The 22,770-nt window shown below is 38.1% G+C and overlaps 1 protein-coding gene across 2 annotated transcripts; it reads left to right on the forward strand.

The window, feature by feature from the left end:
• Positions 1 to 1,608: 1,608 nt before the first annotated feature.
• On the forward strand, positions 1,609 to 20,638 carry LOC136251447 (inter-alpha-trypsin inhibitor heavy chain H5-like). 2 transcript variants are annotated; one of them, XM_066043903.1, is made up of 6 exons: positions 16,588 to 16,756; positions 16,835 to 16,987; positions 19,316 to 19,459; positions 19,514 to 19,648; positions 19,705 to 20,220; positions 20,273 to 20,638. In XM_066043903.1, exons 1-6 carry the CDS (start codon positions 16,702 to 16,704, stop codon positions 20,506 to 20,508), a joined length of 1,239 nt encoding a protein of 412 aa, XP_065899975.1. In that variant the 5' UTR covers positions 16,588 to 16,701; the 3' UTR covers positions 20,509 to 20,638. The 2 variants fall into 2 exon arrangements, with proteins under 2 accessions (XP_065899976.1, XP_065899975.1); XM_066043904.1 differs by lacking the exons at positions 16,588 to 16,756; positions 16,835 to 16,987 and adding an exon at positions 1,609 to 1,627.
• The last annotated feature ends 2,132 nt before the right edge of the window (positions 20,639 to 22,770 follow it).

Consider the following 22,770-nt stretch of genomic DNA (forward strand, 5'->3'; position numbering starts at 1 on the left):
CTAAATTCAATGCACCATCCCCGTTGGATCACAAAACATATCAAAAAAACTGTCTAAACAAACACAGCCAGTAAGTACAGCATTGCCCACTCTAGCAACCTCTCTAAAGATTGGGAAAGTCATTACAACTAGTTGAAGAGAGAACTACCTGTGTCGAAACTCACACAATAGTTACTACTACTAGACTCCCACAACATGCCTACTAAAAGATTTTGGTCATTCATTTAACATGAATTCAAAGATCAAGTTAGCATCAATATCTTATGTTCTCGTGGTAACACACTTATACTGTACAGATAGTAGCAGATGCTCTAAGCAGTTGTTTTTCATCAGTATTACTATATAGGAAGAACTTAACCTCATTTCCCACTATGGATGGAGATCCAATACCAGATATTCCCTTACTAAATATGGAGTACAGAAACTATTAGAACTGAGAACTAGATATCCATAAATTCCCAGAACCCGATAGTACACCATCCAGATGACTTATTATTACTGGGCAGGAAGCTCTGCTGATGTGCCCAGGAAAAAAGAATTTACAAAGATTTACAAGTATTAGCTAGCTACAATGATTTAAGAGTCTATAGTAACGTTTGTAAGTTATCAGTAAATAAGTTCAAATCATCATGTTCGATTATTGCAGTGGGGTAAGTTGTTCCATTCATTAATTGTTCTTGAGTAGAAGCTCTGTTGACACATTACAGTAGTCAGTAGGTAACCAAGAGGTGAAGTACCATACCATTTTTGGATTGTTTGTCTTATTGTCATTTGATCTTGTAGAGATAATGCTGTTTATCGGTGTCACGTGGTGATGATGACACATCAAGGAACAACGTGATACTTCTACTACTTATTATATGTTATAATTGTAGGACTCACGTCAGTGAGTATGTTACAATAGAAAGGCAATTTAAAAAACTACATACTACAAAATAACGCTACATGTAATAGTTATTGTGAGGGATTTTGCTGATATATACACCCAAAGCCCGAGGGTGTATATCTCAGCAAAATCCCAAGCAGCCATGGTACAAGTGATATATATCACTTGGGGCGCACTCACCTAATAGGTGAAAGAACTAAAGAGAACTCATCCCATTTGTTTTATACAGTAGCATCTGAAGATCGATTGTGGTTTTAATAGCGTGGGCTAATAGCCATCAAAACGTTGTCCATACGTTAAAACGTCATTAATACGTTACTACGCTCTGTTAGTTTTCAACACGCAATGTTAGAAAACTTGCGATTGTAATAATTGAATTGGATGGAGTTTATATTGTTATCATTTTTGTACTAAGTTAAGCCAACTAACTTTGCTATTGGGACAGTAAGTAAGTTATTATATTAAGTTAAGTACTTAGAACTGTAAGTTACTAACCTATTTCAACGTAGCAGTAGTAGCTTTGCTGTTCCATGGTCTGTTCAAAGGCTGATACGCGGTGGGTAGAAATACGCACATATCAAAACTTGCGTAAGATATTCCGGATTTCCGAATGGGTTACGCCCGTTTCATATAAAATAACACCATCTTTTAAACAAAGCGCCATAACTTCCGCGTACTCTGGTTGACAGACAAGAGGTTTGGTTAATCGGACTCCTTGATGAAAGGCGATTCGATTCATGTGTAAGTTTTGTATGTAGTAACGAAGGGGAAGCTAAAAATGGGCCTTGTACCGCGAAATTTACGTGTTCATAATGCCCGTAAAAACACGTGTTTTTAAGCATATCTTTGTAAACTAACCTGTTTAACAATTTGTACGGTCGGAGTCTTATTAAGCATCCTTCGCTGCGTAGTATGATACCAAATTTAGCGAATTTGGTTGAGGATAACAACTTGTAAATTGGGATTTTCCCGGCGAGATAATTAAATTTTCCAATGGGTTAATGTATGGAGCGCGTATTATGTCATCATCAACAGTAAATAACTGTCGCTATGGTGACATTTTCCCATTTGTACGGTCGGAATTGGATAGAGAAATTCAAGGGCTTTCTTTTATTGTATGGTGTGCTGTAGAGATTTTGTGAGTTAAAGGTTGTAAATTAGTGTTTTTGTATGTAGTGTAAAATACATGTATTTTGCATTGGACAACGAATGACGGAATGATGAGATTTTATAATCAGCCTGTTTTACCAAGTTGAGGTTTCAAAAAAGATATTAAACTGATATTAAATTTAGTTAATGCATAATTCTTAATTTTTAAGGGTTTAACCCAGTGTTTTGAAAACTTTTAATGTTGACCTCCTGAAAATGCTTGATTTGACAAATCCCATACATATGTTTTGATATGATCCACAATCGCCCAAACAGTTATTTTGTGCCTTCATTATCCTTTAGTAACAACCAACTAATCTATCTTAGCCTATGTACTAAGCTTAGCAACCTCTACAAAACCGAGTCCCACAATACAAAGCTCTATGTCGCTCAATATAACAAGTCAAAGCGCATCGATTCTTTGAACTGGCTGGGTATCAAAGTCATTGGCAAACCGCTTTCCCATGATATTGCCCGGGCAATATCTTGATATTGCCTGGGCAATATGCGAGTTAAACACCGAGCGGCGCCTTTGAACGCCCACGCTAAAGTGGTATATAAATTTACAATGTGATTTGATGTAAGAGATCCTTAAAACTGTCTACATTTTTACAAATTATAATATCTTCAGGTAGAGTGTTCCACAATCGAATCATACTGGGGAAGAAGCTGTACTCATAAGCGTCCACAGTTGAGCCTATCTCAATGAATCGAATTTCAAATCTCTGCTCCGGGTATATCTTGATCTATGTTACATAACTAGGTAGTGTGATGTCAACATGATTGTAAATAGTTTTATGTAACATCTGTAACCTTAGGAGTTTAAAGTGAGCTTCTATCGTATTCCAGTTAAGATGTAACAGCATATTGGATACACTACTAGTTTGGAAATAGTTGTTCATTACGAAACGTCTTTGTATAGACTCCAGTTTATTTATAGAGCGCCTGCCGTGAGGAGCCCAAGCTGCAGCAGCATATTCTAATACAGGCTTAACATAAGTAAAATACAAATCTTCTTTAATTTTACGTGACAGTTTTTAAAGTTTCTTCTTACAAATCCTAACATTGAGTTTGCTTTTTTGCAAACATTATCAATGTGTTGGTTAAAGCACAGTTTAGAATCAATTGACACTCCCAGATATTTAGCACACTCAACAACAGTAAGTTTCTTTCCATGTAAAGTATAGTTAGCATGAACAGGGAGAGTTACTGAAACAACCATACATTTATCGACAGTAAAAGACATCTTCCACTTTTCCTCCCATAGTTCAAGTAGTTGTAGGTCATCTTGTAAGGCTCTGGCGTCTTCCAAAGTATCAATCCTCCTATATAGTACACAGTCATCAGTGTATAAACGACAAGTAGATGTTAAATCTTTCACAATATCATTTATATATATCAGAAATAATAAAGGCCCCAATACGGAACCTTGTGGGACGCCACTTAAGACATTACAAGGGGTGGAGGTACACCCCCCCCACACACAACACTCTGTGTTCGTCAATTCAGAAAAGATGAGATCCAGTTTAGTACGTCACCTCTTATGCCATAATGATTCAACTTTAACAATAAATGACGATGGGGGACTTTATCAAAAACCTTACTAAAATCTAGCAAGATTAAATCTGTTTGGCTCCTTCCATTTAAATTGTATGAGAGATCATGAATTGTTTGTAGTAACTGTAGCTCAGCAGAACAGCATTGTCGAAATCCAAATTGCATGTCTGATAAGATATTATTTGACTCCATGTGTGACATGATGTTACCATAAATTATGTGTTCCATAACCTTACTACACACACTAGTAAGCGACACTGGCCGGTAGTTTGATGGGTCTTTTCTGTTGCCTTTTAAAAATAATGGACATATCAATGCTTTCTTCCAATCTGATGGCACTGAACTTTGGCTTAGTGAAGCAGAAAAAAGTAGCTTAAGACAAGGAGATACCTCAATTGCTAGAGTTTTCAGTAACTTGGTGAGGATTCGGTCAGGACCTGAGGACTTGGTGGTATCAAGATCGCTGAGTACCTTGGCAATATATCAAAGTTTATAGACGGGATATCTTGATATGGGCTATCTTCCATGTATGGCAGTTCAGAGCTGTCATCCCTTGTAAACACTGAAGAAAACTGTTCATTTAATATCTCAGATTTTGTCTGGTTATCAGTATAATTATTTCCATCCTTATGCAGTGTTCCTAGGCTGCAGTAACCTTTTCGCAATGATTTTACATGTCGAAACAGTCTTTTCTTCTTGCCATTTTGATATGGGTCATATAGGGTATTGAACATGTATTTCCTAAAGGCTCTTCGGAATTCCTTTTGCATAGTCTTTTTTAGTTTCTTATATTGTGTCCAATCAACCGGTGATTGTGTAAATCTAGCACGATTGTAACTAGCTTGTTTCCGTCTCCTCAACTGCTTGATATCTCTATTATCCAAAGTTGACGATTGTTGTTGTTTTTCAGTTTAGATGGTACAAATTTGTCTAGTAGAAAAAGAAGTTTATCTCTTAAACACGTCCATAAAATTTCCACACTTGTTTCATCACAAAATTGATCGCAGAATTCTCTAGTAAAATTACACAAAGTATTTCTTCAACTCAGACAAATTAGCACTGTCCCATAAGTAGATTATGTAGCTCTCAGATGGATTATAAAATGCCTCAGGCTCCAGTGTTACTAACACAATCTCATGATCACTGATACCGGGAGCAGAGTAACATTCCTGCACCAGGGTGGGTCTGTTTGTAAAAATAGATCTAAAATATTTTCATTGCGAGTAGGAAAGTTTACTATTTGTGTGAATCCACAGTCATGCATCATGTGAATTGCCCGTTGATTAATCAGAAAAGAATACCTATAACTTATTATTAATTCATTTGACCAGTCTATATCGGGTAGGTTGAAGTCTCCAGCACAATAGATAGTAGCATTTGGATATTTTCTAGCAGTGTCAGTAATAAGACTACATAAATCATTAAAGTACTCCAAGTCTGTACTACGTAGGTGATCTATATATGCACATTATGATGATTTGTTTGTTATCAGGTAGATAAACTAATACTATACAGATTTCCGGGATAGTGTGGTTTTGCAATAACTGCGATTCTAAATTTGATTTCACACCAATTAAAACACCTCCATATGTATCAGCACGGTCATTCCGAAATACAGTATACAAAGAAGGTAAAATCTCTCACTGTTCAATATTGTTTCATTTAACCAGGTTTCGCATCCTAAGATAATGTCAGGGTCGTGATGATTAATATAGATTCTTCTTTTTTGCTTAGCACACTTTGAATATTAATTAGCATTAAATTTAATGTTTGGTGGCGACCAGCACCAAAAGATCTAGTTGCAGCCTTATTTAACATAAGAGGAACATCAGGAACAATTTGAGGCTGATGCAAGAGTAGCATTATTTGAGACAGGCTCTTTACTTACTATGCGAGAGTATCTGACAACAATATTACCATTTCTAATCATCAAATTTCTTTCCCCTTTGGCTCTTCTGGAATGCAACTCATGAACCAATGCCTTGTGTTTGACGCACTCAGATTGAGTCATATCATGTGAAAATGAACACCCTCTTGTATTGATCATTAAATCTGAGGCGGGGAGCATGAGAGAGAATAGCATGTTTGTCACTTTCTGAGTGCAGTCTGATAAGCAGTGGCCTATGCTTTCCTTCAAGTCTCCTACCAAGACAAAGGACTTTATCCACTTCTACACTGAGGTCAAAAACTGAAGAACAAAGAGAAATGAACGATTCTTTATCAGCTGATAAGTCAGCACCTTCAGGATAGTTATACATTAGTAAATTATTCTTGCGATGATTTCTGTCAGAGATCTCATCTATGACACTCAATGCAGCTGAAGTAGACTGGGTAGCAGGTGCAGAGCTTTGAGCAATAGAAGAAGCTGTAGACTTTATCTCTTGTTGAAGACTTTCATTCATAGAACATAAAGCATTAACTTTCATAGACAAATCCGATAGTTCTTTTTTAATGACATTGTGCTCTGACAAGAGTGGTTCAGTTGTGTTGGTTTCAGAACTAGGTGGGAAAAGGGCTTTGTGGATAGAGCCAAACATGAGCTGCTTTGAATGCATCTCACACTTATTAAACTTGCAATAATACACAACATTGTCAACAGTAGATGTTAATTGAGTAAGCAGCTTATATTTAAACCTTCACAAGATTCTTGCAGCCACGAGTAACACAAATCACACTGTACAGCCTCACTTTTCTTTGTACATTTCTTATTGCAGTGGCGGCAAATATCAACGTTCTTACTTAAATCGTCTAGGGAGTCGTCTGGTCTCTTTCACTTAGAGGGGTTCTTTTCCAGCAATGCCATCTCTTCAGGGTCTATTTTCCAAATGTTGTCAACTGAGGGTGACCCAGTTGCGAATATACACGAACGAGAAAAACCTTACTAGTTGAAAGAGAACAAACCTTTACTGGTACCGTTATCCACGCACTTTTCACCACGGTACCACAGCTTATTTAAGTTGAAGATGATGAGAGAGAAGTAAGTCATACAACTTTGGCGCATCCTTTTTTTTTTTTTTTTTTTTACTAGAGAAGTTCGATGGCAGCAAGAATTTTGAAGACTGGGTGAGTCATTTCAAGTGTGTAACAACAATAAACTACTAGAATGATGCTGAGAAATTGCTTTGGTTACAAACTCACGTGGCTTACCAGCGCTTAATGCACCTATCAATGTATGGACCTTATCCGCAATGACATCATAATTGACAAAATGGCCGTGTTTAGTGTGGACACCTTGTACCAAATCACTAAAATGAGCTTTGTTTTCTGATTTCATGACATGGAACTATTTGATAATAAAGGTAAGAGGCTAGTTCGTACGGAGTTATTTTAGAAAATAACATTCTTAACCATCAGCAACATGGTTTTGTGTGCAACAAGTCATGTTTAACTAATTTGTTGGAAACCTTTGAAGACTGGACAAGTGCGGTGGACCAGGGTTATGGGGTTGATGTGGTATACCTGGATTACAGTAAGGCATTTGACATCGTAGATTGATTTCTAAACTTGAAGCGTACGGTGTGCGTGGAAACTTGTCCCTGTGGTTATCCAATTTTCTCACAAATCGTTTTCAGAGAGTAGTGGTTAATGGGTCTCAGTCAGATTGGGTTAATTTTCAGAGTGGAGTACCTCAAGGTTCAGTCTTGGGTCCCTTGTTATTTATACTGTATGTCAACGATGTGCCTGACCTCATTGAGAGTAATTTGAAGATGTTTGCAGACGACACCAAGATATACTCGGTCATTAAATCTTTTCATGACAGCGTTAAACTACAACATGATATCAACAAGTTAATGCAATGGTCAAGTGTTTGGTTGCTTAGATTTAACGCAGCCAAATGCAAAGTAATGCAGATTGGTAACTCTCTTCCTGCATCATACACCATGTACGATGGCACTACAAGTACAAATGTATCTACTGACCTAGAACTAGTGAACGAGGAGAAGGACCTTGGAGTGTGGTGCACAAGTGATCTCAAGCCATCTCTACACTGCCAAAAAGCTGCAGTCAAGGCTACACAGGTTCTTGGGCTTATTAGGAGATCTTTTAGAATTGACTCTATTGATATGCTTATATTTTTGTATAAGATGTATGTTCGACCACGTTTGGAATATTGCGTGCAATCTTGGAGTCCGTACTTGGCCAGAGACATCGACACCCTTGAAAAGGTTCAGAGACGTGCAACTAAACACCTTCGCGGATTAGCCCACTTGACTTATGAAAGCCGTCTTGAAATTTTGGATCTCTATTCTCTGTATTGCAGACGTCAAAGGGGTGATATGATTGAAACATATAAGATACTTAAACGACATTATTACTTGGACCCATCTACATTTTTTACTTTAAATACTGCTACCACCAGGGGCCACCCTCTTAAGCTTTTTAAAGAAAGATCAAGATAACTTGTTAGGCAGAACTTTTTTACAAATAGAATAGTCAATCTATGGAACTCCTTGCCTGACTTTATCATTTCAGCACCAACAATTGCAACCTTCAAGCTGCGCTTGGATAATTTTTGGAAGCAATCTAGATATGGGCACCTTCAAAGGCCTGCGGCCTAGCCTGGCAAGTTAACTTTCCTGGGAATCTACAAGCCCATTAAATAATAATAATAAATAATAAAAAGTTATCGTGATGTGGCGATGCGAAATAGTCCCACCAGACGAAACCAGACATAAGTTTGCTATCGACAAAAAACCACTCGCATTTGTCTTGTAATTAAGCCTCACCTTGCCCCTTGCTGCAATATGTAAACGTTAACATAGCAAACCGCCATCTCTCCCAATACCCTCTGTACAAAAGTGCCCACACTATCGGCCGCCATTTTGTGCTTTGACGTCATTGCAGATAAGGTCCATTGTCCCCCCCCCCCCCTCGGGCATATATGGGGCTATAGTGGGGATTTGACACAGCTGAATGTCAAATGCCCCATAGTGTCCCCCCCTCGGGAATATATGGGCTATAGTGGGGATTTGACACAGCTGAATGTCAAATGCCCCATAGTAGGGCAAACCTATCGTGTCAAATCCCCACTGTTGGCCTCAGTTGCAACACAGATTTACTCGGGATTTGACATAGCATAGAAAGTTATACTTTGGTGCTTAATGAATGATCGTCAAATGCCCCAGAGTGGGGCAGCAGTTTTGTGTCAATTCCCCCTGTAAAGCCTTTTTTTTTTTTGCCTGTAAAGCCCCACTTACACCCGAGGGGGGAGGTGGTGGGGCAACACATTGATAAGTGCATAACTCACGAGATACGTATGCCCTTTCTAAGGGGGTTGGTGGAAACTCTGGACTGGATTCTGGACTGCAGCTGGACGATTTTCTAAGTTCTCTACCACGTAAATGATGTAGACTGATTGTTATTATGCAAATGTAATAGCTAGTGACCATGTAGGGTAGTCTCGCCCCCTGGCTGACCTTTTTGCTAAAATAAGAGGCGGGTGGCGCCTGGACTGCTTTCCTAAAACCCTACCTAAATAAGATGAAAATCTTTGGTCTAGCCGTAGATCCTTACCTTATGGTCCTCTTTATAATCTATGGTCTAGCCAAGTTGTGGAATACAAAACTGCCACGAATCAGCCTACAGCACTGCTTTAAGCTTGAGTGGCACTGAGATCAGATGCAACACTGCTTGGAAAACAATGTGGCATGCGCCTCCAGTGTTCACGTAAATACAAATTATGGTCATCGAATCAGCTAAGTTAGGTGACAGTTATAACTGTCTTTCTATTTCATAGATAGCTACAGCTGACAAGTCTGGCATGATCACGCTTTCTTTTGTGTGTATGTGTGTGTGGGTTTCATTAAGTGTGGGGGAGTGGTCTAACTACATGAGACCAGCTAGACCACCCCTTCACATAGAGAAAGGGTCTGGTCACTCCAGCATTCAAAATTTGCAGCGTGTTACAGAACTGAAACAAGTAACACCAATCAGATTGCGTCATTGGTGATTGCTAATTTTTTTTGTGATTTTTATTATTAGTAGTACTTTACAGTGACCAGCTGATGTTCATTTTGGAGTTACCATAGATACTGTAGGATTACATAATGTGTGGAAGAGTTTGTCACAAAGTTTTATGAAGATACATTAAGGTTAAGGCTGTTTGTAGTCAATACCACCACTCTAAGTGCATTCCATTTTCACCTCCATTTATATTTGGTCTCAATATGACACCAGAATAAAATATTATTTTGCTAACTGTGAAAGATTTCACCTCACTTTCTCTCAAAAACACTTCCATGGTAGAACTTCCCATTGGTGGAATGCTATACCATCCACTTTTCATTTGACCATCAAGAACCTCCATTACCAGCAATTTGATCATGATTACCATTCTTATTTACTAATGATTGATGATTTGGCTTGTAATAGTTTTTTTGTTGTTTTGTTTTGTACTTAATTACCAAGTTTTTTTTTGTTTATTGTGCCTATACATGTCTTGTTTTGTATTTTGTGACTGTGTGTGTTGTTACTACTCCTGCAAGGAAGAACGGCTTAGCTAATTGCAAGGAGTTAAAACAATAAATCAAATCAACAATAGGGTGTTCTATACAAGAGCAATGGATGGAGGTAGTAAAGAGCCTTGTAATTGGAACTGATCATGATGTACTCGTGATGCTGCCTAAAGAATATGGAAAGCACCTTAGGCTGTGTTAGCAGCTTTGTATGGGTGTTAGCTGTGCCATTCTTGTCACCATTATTATGAGGACATTGCTTAATTACATTATACAACTCTGTAATGCAAACCCTTCCTCTTTATGTGAAGGAGTAGGCGCCGCCAGACTATAGATCAGCATACTGTACTTACAACCAATTGCCAAAATATTTGGTAAAAAGGGAAAATACCTGTGTCCCCAGAAGTCCAGTCCACTAGTCCAGTCCAGTCCAGTGATTGTATACAGCCTTTTACTATTTCACTAATACGTATGTGTATATTTGTGTATGAGATTGTACTACATAATTATGTTAAAGTGCTTTATTGTTCTATTGGAATCAATAATTATAGTTACAGTTGATTCAGATGAACAGTTTGTTATTCTCATAAGCTATGACAAGTCTATACAAGTTACTTATCACACATTCATGGTATGAGGAAACAATATATTGCAAGGTTTCTAGCAGGCCTTAATTCAGTACAATATAATTAATCTAACTAGCAATACTACATGTATTGTATTTGACTCATGTTACACTGTAAACCTACTATATACTATTACATATAGCAAGGGGAAACATGTAATATGATCTCACCTTATGCTGGCTTCACTGATACTATTCATTGACTAGAGCTGATACTGACTAGCATGCTGTTAAAGCTGATGTGCTATGGTGGCACCTAAAAATGTTACAATGGCACCTATAAGTGTTAAATTTTTAATGCTTCAGTCAAAGAAAACACTTCAAAGCATTAATTGGTGGATCCACGATGGGGCAGTTTTGGGCAATCCCCCCCTGAGCCATAGCTACTTCTTTTGATAGAAATACTATATACCCCCCCCTGAGCCATAGCTACTTCTTTTGATAGAAATACTATATACCTTGTCAGACCAAAATCAGTTTATACAATGAAAAGTGCATAATCACCACCATTAATTGCAAATTCACCTGAAACCAAAGGGACATTACCAAACTGAAACAGTCCCTGAAACCAAACTGGGACACTACCAACAATTTTCTGTCAAGAACATTTTGAATGTCCTCTATTTCATTGTTCAAGATTTACCAATATCAAAAGCATCAGTGAGACAAATTTTAGACAATGCCTCAAATATTTGCATTACAGCATTTCAGAAGATATTTATGGTACAGGACTGCAGGGAGTGGATGTGCCCTACTTAAACTCTAACTTATAATTAGAGGTAACTGTAGCATTATATTTTTGTACTTTCGCCCTTACACTAGTTTCATTTTTGAGCCAGTCTTTGTGGTCGCATGTGGCTAGATCCATTTTTGATTTAATAATGGTAATGTTGGGTCTTACCACGTTTTCAAAGAGGAATTCCAATAGGCAATGTAAGTTGTGAGTCACTGATGCGTGGGTCTAAGGTACAATCCCCAGCTGGTTACTAGATCTTAAGATTTTAACAGTTCAACAGTGTCAGGTTAGTGAAAATGAAAATTTCAACCTTGCTGTTATACTGTTAATGTAACAGGGCACTTCAAATTATTATTATTATTATTATTATTAGCACTTTACAGTGACCAGCACTGAAGGTCTGACAGCAACATGTGCTGCAGCCTTAGGATTACCTAACCTAATTTCAGGGACTTAGACCTAATGACTTGACTTACAGACTGGCTGAAAAGGTGTAACAGAAAAGGGGCCAAAGTAAGGAAAAAAGACTGAGTGTGGCCCCGACTAGACATTGGGTGACCTGCAGTTCGAATCCTGGGGCTGGAGGGATTTTTTTCCTTACTTTGGCCCCTTTTCTGTTACACCTTTTCAGCCAGTCTGTAAGTCAAGTCATTAGGTCTAAGTCCCTGAAATTAGGTTAGGTAATCCTAAGGCTGCAGCACATGTTGCTGTCAGACCTTCAGTGCTGGTCACTGTAAAGTGCTAATAATAAATACTTTAGGTTTAAGGAAGAAAATCCATCCCTCCTGGAGGAAGACTGAGTGTGGCCCCGACTAGACATTGGGTGACCTGCAGTTCGAATCCTGGGGCTGGAGGGATTTTTTTCCTTACTTTGGCCCCTTTTCTGTTACACCTTTTCAGCCAGTCTGTAAGTCAAGTCATTAGGTCTAAGTCCCTGAAATTAGGTTAGGTAATCCTAAGGCTGCAGCACATGTTGCTGTCAGACCTTCAGTGCTGGTCACTGTAAAGTGCTAATAATAATAATTATTACAATGCAGGATGTAGGAAGACTGCTCAAGAAGCTGACGTAGAAGTGGCAGTGCATCCTCCAGGTTAGGATGGATTGTCATATAGTTCATTATGTAGGTAGCCATGCAAGGCATTTTTTGGAATTGGAGCAACATAGAATACTTTTGTTTAACATACTTTAATGTATTATTCAGTACACATTTAGTTGGAATATACATATGTTTAACTAGAGCCAGGACAGCTATTAAGGGATATAACTAAAAGGGTAATGGGATTATGGGCCCTGTGTGGTACTCAAAACAGATCAGAAATGGAACCTGAGAGCCTGATGGGCATGCCTTGGCAAGCTTGTGATAAAGGTCTCCTCTGATATGAAGGCATGTCCTGTTTGTGATTTCAAGCTCAAATAGTTCCTGTAAACTACTGAGAGTTCCAGAGACATTTTGGGGATAACCCAACTGCCCTTTGGAATGAAGAAATACAATAGTGAGTACCGCCCTTGTCGCATTAACCTGAGGAAGCTTGCACTCCTTTGAATTACTTTGAAGTGAGCACATAAATGTTAGGAATGTTATCAAGGGGGGTTGCTAGTCAAACTGGTTTAGAGACTGCACAGGTATTCCTGACCTACCCTGCTATTTAACCCTGTGGTTAAACTGATGGTTTTAAGTTGTGTTCAGTTGTTTTCTTTCTAGACAATAGTTGTTTGTAGTAGAAATTTTAATTGTCAACTTCACGAATAATCTGCCATTTTCATCATCATCAGTAGGCACTTTCAAGTTGCTACTAAACAAGTCTCACTCTCAAACTGACATATCTCAAGATTGACAATCCTATATCAAGGACTGCATAATTTAATTTCACTTGAGATACCTACTTACACCATAGCCACCACCCATTTAACTAGATTCTAACATCCTAATGATTATCATAACAGCTACTTTCTAAAAACCTTTTGAGCTAGCTAGATTGTAAGAGATAACTTGTTTTCACTGACATTCTGTCCATTGTCACTATAGCAGCCTTAATGATTAACGGGTGGTTGTAAACTTATTAAATATAATTCAAGTTATTTCTTTTTACAGCTGTGAGTTCTCAACAGAAATGGCTGAGCAGGAGTCTCCAGCCCTTAACATAGGGCTCCCATGACCACCTGTGCCACTCAAAGTGAAATATGCACTGAAATTATCTGGGCAGGGTGTATGTCCTAACCTCAATCACATTCCAGCTGGTCAGTGGAATTTCTAGGTAACAAGTTACTGGCAAACATGTCTATAAATCACAGCCTGAGCAAATCAGTGGTATGGCTGTTGTTATAAATGTCAAAATGTGGTAAATGATGATTTAAACATTTTGAACTGACAGAGCAAAAGGTGTCTAGCTATTTTAATTAATGTTTAAAATACTGTTACCATTGAATACACCTTGAAACAATATTCTGGTTATACCACTGTAACCCACTACAGTTTGGAGATGTACACATATACATAGCTACTGAGCAGTGACATAACTAGACCTACCAGCTAGGGCCTGGCACAACGCAATAAGTATAAATGCTATGAAATGCCTTATAATGATTAATGGGTGGTTGCACACTTGTTAAAATATATTTCCTTTACAGCTGTGAGTTCTCAACAGAAAATGGCCAAACAGGAGTTTCCCAACTTTATATACTGCATGTGTCTAATTATAACACATGCAGTTGTCACAGTACATCATATAATTATTATAATAGTGCTTGATGGTCATGTGTCAATATTCCTTCATCTTTTGCCACATCATCCTTTAACAAATGGCTTCCCAATTGATGTTTATGTGGAGGACCACTGACCACGTGACCCTGATGGGCAGTGAGCAGACAGGACAGGATAGGTGTGTGTGTGTGTATGTGTGTTTCTTTATGTGTGAGGGAGTGGCCCAACTATACATGAGACCAGCATACATTACAACCAATGGCCCAAATATTTGGTGAAAAGGGAAAATACCTGAGTCCCCAGTATATAGTACAGTCCACCACTAGTCCAGTCCAGTGATTGTATACAACCTGTGTATTTGTGTATAGGATTGTACTACATATAGTTACACTTGATTCGGATGAATAGTTTGTTATTCTCATAAGATATAACAAGTCTATACAAGTTACCATTCATGGTATGAGGAAATATATTACAAGGTTTCTAGTTGGCCTTAATTCAGTACAATATAATATATACTACTTGTATTGTATTTGACTCATGTTACACTGTAAACCTTCTAATACCTAGCACCTACTACTATTACATATAACACGAGTAAACATGTAATATGATCTCACCTTATATAATTATGCAGGCTTCACTGATAGTATTCATCGACTAGAGCATGATACTGACTATCACGCTGTTAAAACTGGTGCACTATGGTAGCACCTAAAAATGCTACAATGGCACCTATGAGTGTTACATTTTTAGTGCTTCAATCAAAAAAAGCACCTCGACGTGCTGCTACCATATAGCATTTCAGTTTTACTTGCATGCTACAGATCACGCTTTACAGGCACCTTGGGCCTTCTTTACCTGTAATACTAATGATAACTCATTTTCACTGACATTATGCATGTCCATTGTCACTATAGCAGCCTTAATGATTAACGGGTGGTTGCACACTTGTTAAATACAGTTCAAGTCATTTCAGTTAGTTTTCAGGAATGCTGGAAAAGTTGCTCTAAACACTAATCTGCAGTGATTGACCCCCCTCCCCCTCCCCCAACACCATTCAGTACAGTGGACTGAAGCCTCTTTATAATGGATACAGTTTTGGGACCATGCAAATTGCAATATAAACATTCAGCTGGAGTTGCTGCAATGAAGAGGGTTTCCTCTTTTAAAGGAAAATGTATGGAACCTTGGAAGTTCACATCAATTCTACTCTAGATTGGTCTGATCACTGTCTCATTACTGTTGCCAAAGCCACCAAGTGTCTAAACTTTACATGTCATTCGCTCTGGGGTTCTGTTACAAAACCTGTTACTTATAATAAATGCATTGTACAGCCAGTACTTGAGTACGCAGCTCAAGTGTGGAATCCCCATACAGTTAAGAACATTAATTGGTCAATCGACGAACTGCCCGCTGGGATTCTGTTTCTTGGAGGTGGGCTAAATCACCTGATGAATGTATTTCCAGTTTACATTGGTCTACCCTTGCAATTCGTCGAAATTACCTCTTACTCTATGATATTCTGCATAACCGATACTCCACCTTACAATTTAATTCTATTTACAACCTAAATTCCACCTGTACCAGGCAACACCCTCTCTCTATAGTCCCTCTTCAGACCACTATCAACTCTTACCGATATTCATTCTTTGTGAACACACCCTTCATTTGGAATGCCATTCCGTATTGTATACTGGGCCTTACTAAAGTTGCTGGCTCTACAATTTCATTTTTTTCATTGATTTTAATTCAACTTGTTTTGCTTCTTTTTGTATTGTACTGTAACTGCTTGTATCTGTAATTGTTTTTGTGTTTACATTTATGTATGTATGTTAGGGAAGCACCCTTGTACAGGCTATGCCTTTTGGTGCCACCCTGTCATTTTGACAAATTAGATAATAAATAAATAAATAAATAACCTTATAGGCCCGTTCTAGTGCTAGCTATAATATTGTAATTTAGTAATTTTTAACATAGTCCACGTAGCTATACAAAGTGTCATCAGTCGCTATATATGTGTATGTAGCTATATCATGGTTTACTGGTTTAGTGCTGTAACAGGTATAGAAGTGGTAGCTACACTCAGTTTGGCACACATGGTACAAACGAGTGGCTTGTACAAACGAGTAACTTGTACAGACGTAGCTATTAAGGCCATATCCAATTAATCATATAGTATGTTTCACGGATTGTTTGCTCTCTGGAGTTTATATGACTGCTCTACTAGCTATAGTTACAGTATCTCGATCTTGACAGGTGCAAAAGCTAAAGTCCTTCCGAAATTTCCTTCCTCTTTGCTACTACACCTGTTACTGCTTGCACAATATTAAAGAGTCTACAGCATTCTTTTAAGAGATCACGTGATTTACATTTATTTTTAGGTTTGCCATAATTGTGACGTCACCGCGTGTATGAAACCTTCAACCTATTAGTGCGCAAGCGCACAGCTCAAACGGAAGGTATAAAATAGGAGAGCCAGAAACAATTTTTACTGCTATTGGGGATCACAGTGCTCAGTTTTTGGGAGTATAGCCAGCGACATATAGTTGAAGTAGCAAAGGACATTTAGCTCTGAGTGGTTTGCTACAATGGAACGATTTATGATTGTTTTGATCAGTTGGTTAGTGCTTGCAGCACTCAAAGGTCAGGAGTCAACATAATAGCTACGTAGCTAGTTGTGCATGAACTCCAGAGTGCCATTACCGAAAATTGTTTATGTAGAAACGACTAGTGCTCAACAACAACAGTGTTTCCAGTCAACCTCAGATTGCAGCGGTACAGCCAGCAGCACTGGAATGTCGATGAGTGATTGTTGTGCCTCAGGTGGAATGTCTCACGACAATGGATCTGGATCATGTATGCTATGCCCCGCAGGTATGCTACTTTTGAGTAATTAAAAAATGTCCTCAAACAGATAAGTCCTCTTCTACGTGCATGGGTAAAGAGCAACATCAGTAGCACAACCAAAAGTACCAAGTCATCAATCAACCCCTAGTACAACACCAAAAGCTGTTATGATTAGCAGATTAGGCAATGTTACTGCTAAAAATGCATGCTGTCTGGCCTTTCTTGTTATCACAGGATCGTGATCACTGGTATTAAACACACTGTATGCAGGATATGCAATGGTTAGCTACAGTCAGGTGAATTTCATTATCATACATCAAGTTTCCACAAGTTTTGCAATTCACATTACCTACAGTTACGTATGAGATTCACTGTTAAAACTGATGACCTATAAGTGCTAATTTTGACTGCTTCAGTCAAAAAAGCACCTCCTAGCCTACTAAGTGCTACCATAGCACTTAAATTTTAACAGTGTTGAGCATCGTTATAACTTAGATAACCATTTTCCTTTACATAAAAGAAAGGATCTGGTAAGTAGAGATCCCAGTTTATACTCATTTATTTATTTATCTTATATATTAAGACTTCACAGCACAAGTGCTGAAGGTCTGTAGGACTCCTGGTCCTACAACCTGTTTAAAGTTGTTACAGAAAGTATGTTTGAAAAGGTGGAGAAAGGAGAAAAAGCCCATGACTGGACCTGGGCAGCCTCGAACTTGCAGCCATCCGATTAACGCTTGAATGCTTTCAGCTAGGAGTCTGCCAGGCAGTCAAGATGTCTTCTTGTTAATTTCAAGTATAGAAGTTCTGCTCAGAGTATGTCATCATTGTTGTTCAGTATTATTGCTTATTTATTGCTTAGCAACAGAATTAGTGTATAAATTTTAGATTTACCTGCATGGGCTGCATACAGTGAAATGAGTACTGTATCATTCAATCTTTGTTGCATGGCTTGAAACTATAAGCTATGGTGGATCTAGATGGGCTTTTCAATAAGGCACAAACACATGTTTTAACTTTAGCTCTGGCAGTATAGTATTACCTAGTCAGAGCAGTTTACCCTATACATGATCTATAGTCTGGGATAGTGGTGTGCGATATCAGGATTTTTATTTCGATACGATATTGGTGTAAATATCGAAATTTCGATTCGATTTTCGATAATTTTTAATTTTGTGGGTGGTGCAATTGCGTGGGCGGCCGATATTTATAAATATGCTTGAAATACAATTTACACACTAAAACTATTGCATAAAACTAATAATAAGCCTAGAAAACTGGTAGACAAGTTTTTAAAGTGGCTAGATAGTACAGAACCAACCTTCATTTCTAGCGTGATTGCGCAATCACACACTAAATGCTGTAGATTTATCGAAATATTCTTCGATAATTCGATACTTATCGCAAAATATTACCGTTTCGATAAATATCGAAATCTGCTAAAGCAGTATCGAAAATCGATACGATAAAGATATTGACAAAATTATCACGAAATCGATATTATTTCGATATATCGTACATCACTAATTAATAGTCCACAAGTTCCACTAGTCAGCCGTACACTTTTTACACTATAAAAAATGTCTGCAAGAAGTGAGTAGCTACGTATTATTAAGTGGGTGTGGCTCCATGTAAGTTTACATGCAGCTACAGAATTTCCAGAAGTTAGTTATCTACATTTTCAAGTAGCAACACAGATCTGGTGATGCATGCATGTCCACAGAGCACAGCTGGTACAATTCCGATAAGTGGGCGTGGCTCTACATACCCCGCACAGACAGCAAAGCATATTCCTGAATGGTGGGTGTGGCTCCACGTAAGTTTCTTGAGTGTTTACAACTGTATTTCCATCAATACAATCGAGCTTGTTAACTTATAGTCACACGTGAGCTCATCCGGGTCAGACCCAGATATTCAGTGAAGTGGACAAGACCCACTTGACCCGGACAAAATGTGACCCAAATACAGGCCTGTAGGGAAGGGGGGTTCTGAAGAACCCCCTCTTCAGTAAAAAGGTCCACAATTTCAGTAGAAAGGTCCACAGTTTTAGTAGAAAGGTCCAAAATTTTATCATTTTTAGTGACTGAAAGTCTGAAATGTCACCAAACTTAGCCTTTTTGGTATGTATTTTCAAAAAAATTTCCTGGGGAGGGCCATAACCTCAGATACTTCTTTAGCACACTGTGATGCAAACCACACAAAAGGTCCACCTTTTTGTCTAAAGAACCTACCCAGGTAAAAGTCTGGCTACGGCCCTGAAATGACCTGAATAATCTGGATGACCTGGCCCACTTACAATGCTGATAGGAATTATTTTGTATATATGCGTTGACTAGATTGTCTATCACTGTACAGATCCAATGTGTTACACTGAAGCATGTAACTGTACTGGAAATACTAGCAACACGTCTCCTACTGACATGAATCACTGTTGCAGTGGTGGTCTTAATGGAGTGTCCTTTAGTGATGCTAATGGCATCTGTTCGCCATGTCCTGGAGGTATATCATCAGCACATTCACCAACAGTAATACTAACTACATTATTGCATGTAGATTGTCATTCCACAACTGCTGACTGCACGGGAACAATTATGGCTAATGGAATGGGTGTTAGTGAAAGAAGGTGTTGTTCTACTTTGGGAGGAACTTCATTTGATGTAAATGGTCAATGTTTTGAATGTACAGGAGGTAAGCATAGATATCACCTGAAGACATCAAATTACTATTGGCATGTTCACTTACAGGAGTATACTGTGGACAAGATCCTCATTTTGCTGTGCCATTATCAGATGGACAGCTACTGTGTTACAGTGTGCAAGGATTAGCATACTTTGCATTCAACCTAATTTCTGACCCCACCATCAACATTAATGCCTACTTTATTCCTCCTGAGAAGAAGGAGGATTTTAAGGAGTATGCCACCTTCTTAGGAGACATCGGTATTATGATTCAACCGAACAATTGTGAGGGTAAATGTAAAACTGAGGACATCACCAAGATCACCATCTCAGCCAGTGACAGAAGTGTCCTCCTTGATGGTAGTAGGACAGTACTCAGTGATCGTCCAGTTCATGTTATGGTGGATAACACAACTGCCACAATTCAACTGGGAGAGAAATTGAAGAAGGGAGAACACCCTAATATGATTGTATCAGTGAAGAAACCAACACTGTCATTTAAGGTCAATTTTGTCAATGAACATCTTGACCTGGCTGTGATGGATGATAATGGTATCAGTGATGGCTGTCATGGAATAATGGGTAAGTTCCATACTCCATTCCATTCCATAATACAATGGAGTATACTATACAGGTCAGTTCCTTCGTAGAGAACCAGAGATTGAGAATGGAGTTTTGAGGCTCAATGGAAGGCAGATAGAAACTGAAGAGAAGGCAGCCTGGGATTTTCTGCGTACTGAAAAGATGTGTCTACATGCTAAACCATTGTATGGCTATCAAGCAGAAGGGATCATAGAAGGGAAGTATACTGACTACATCGTGGAGAGTATCTTCTCTCCACACTTCCAGTACAGCAAGTTTAAGCTGTAAACTTCACACCTTATTTGGTGTGTTGAGAATCAAACTCAATTTAGTTGGTAGTTATAAAAACAGTAGCAACTTCATGGTTATAGTTATGTAGTTATCTTTTTTGCAATAATAGGAATTATTGTGGCCATGAGTAATGTTGAGTATGTACAGTGGAACCTAAGTTATCCGGACCGCACTTATCCGGATTCTCGGTTAACCAAACTACGGAAATGACTACTCTATACTGTTATTATTAGGCTACCACTGATATTTTTACAAAATTTTTTAAGGTTATTTATACACAGTTTCAGAGATATGGACTTTTCAGACTGACAGACCACCCTTGGTCCCAAGGGGTTCGGGTAACTGAGGTTCCACTGTATTCAGAGGAGAGGTAGCCATCAATAATGTTATTATTATAGTCATCACTGCACATGAAACAAATAGTGCCCAGTATATACAGAAACACCATAGGCATTCAAAGTGACTTCCTTACTGACCAGGTTGTCTACATATATAAGCAGTTAAGTGTCAGCATCATGAAATTTTACAGTAGCTACGTAGCAAGAATTAATATTGTTGGGGCTCCCAGTAATGCTTGCCTAGTTTAAGCATGTCATACAACAAAACTGCTCTATTAGAGTAGCTATTTTATAGCTAATACAGCAGTTGTATTGTATAATATAAGCATTGCTGTATTGTAGAGCTCGATATTACTACTAGTACTAGTTATCAAAGACACTCAACCTTACCATGAATAATCCAATTACACACCACGTATACATATCTGCTTTTCTAACACTACAGTGGTAAAAATTGTTATGTATTACAGTTGTAATCTTTGTTGTGCATGCTCTACTGGACTTTCACAGTTACCTTAACTTTAACAATATCATGTTTACTTCTTTTTTGACTAAGCACAGATATGCATAATTTATCACGATAGTATGATGGTATACTATCACAATCATGATTATTACTCACTATCACAATAATCGATAGATCACAACTATTGCTCAGTTCTACTGTATTGTCCTTGCTGGAACATATGATGCAGAACTACACACCAAACACATGAGCACAATATAAAACTTTACTTAGGCACTTCTGGTGTGACTACAAATAAAGCACATGTTTATATGTAGCAAAGATAATAGGTGCTAAGACTTTCGTAGCCTTTTAAACAGATTTTAAGACTTCACAACCATCTTCAAAGGCCATAATGACAAAAACCAACCTACTAAGGAGTGATCATTGCTACTTAAAAAATACGACAACTAACAAGAGAATCTGCTCTCCCCAATCACCTACAACTTACCCTGTTTGTGCCCCTCTCCTTGCCAGCTCCTGGATCCACCCCGATTGGTATTTCAAATTCAATATATTTTAGTTTCAGTCACAATTAGTATAGTATAAATTAAAATGCTAAACTAATAGTTTTAGTTATAGCTAGTAATAATAAAACAACACTACATATCATAACAAGCCCCTATACTACTACCCCCAAGTAAACGGGTTGGCTGAAGCGGAACTGTTGATGGGGAGGACATGTGCACATAATTTTTATAGGTTATAACACAACAGTGCCCACTCCAATTAAACAAGCATACTTCAAATGCCTTAATTATGCTCCGTTATGTGACTTGTATCAAGAAGTGACAAGCTATATCTATATGCAGTCACTGAGAGTATATAGTTCTAAATCTGATTATGTGTGTAATATGCGTGATTATGGCAGTGTTTTTTCTAGGATTTCTCCTTTGGGGGAGCCAGGAATTTGGGCACTTGTCCAAGTTCACAACTATATAAAACAGTTGAAATAGCTAGTTGCTGGACTAGTTAGTCAAGGCTACCTCATGAGTGTTGATTGGTATTAGGTGAAACCAGTTGCTATATGATGTATGACAGCATGAGTGTTGTGATGATGATGATGATAATAATGTAAATACGTAACTTAATGTAGACTGCAAAATTAATGTGGAATCTGTTAAATAAACAGTTTGTGTGAGATATTGTATTGGCCATAATTGCATAATACCACCAGACACTTAATCTAGTAACGTAAAAAAAATTGGGTGGATGCCTTCCAAGAAAATTGTAGGATGGTTAGCCGTTCTTAAAAACAAGGAAATTTTTAACTTTCTAAGATTAAATTTGAGGGTATTTCTGCTGGTTGTGCAAGCTATTCTGAAAGCAAACTGGCTTAAACAAACTTTAAAACTACACTTTCTGAGATTGAATTTAAGGACAACTTTGGGTGTTGAGTGCGCTATTTAGTTAAGA

This window comes from Dysidea avara, chromosome 3, assembly GCF_963678975.1.
Source record: "Dysidea avara chromosome 3, odDysAvar1.4, whole genome shotgun sequence".
NCBI lineage: Eukaryota > Metazoa > Porifera > Demospongiae > Dictyoceratida > Dysideidae > Dysidea > Dysidea avara.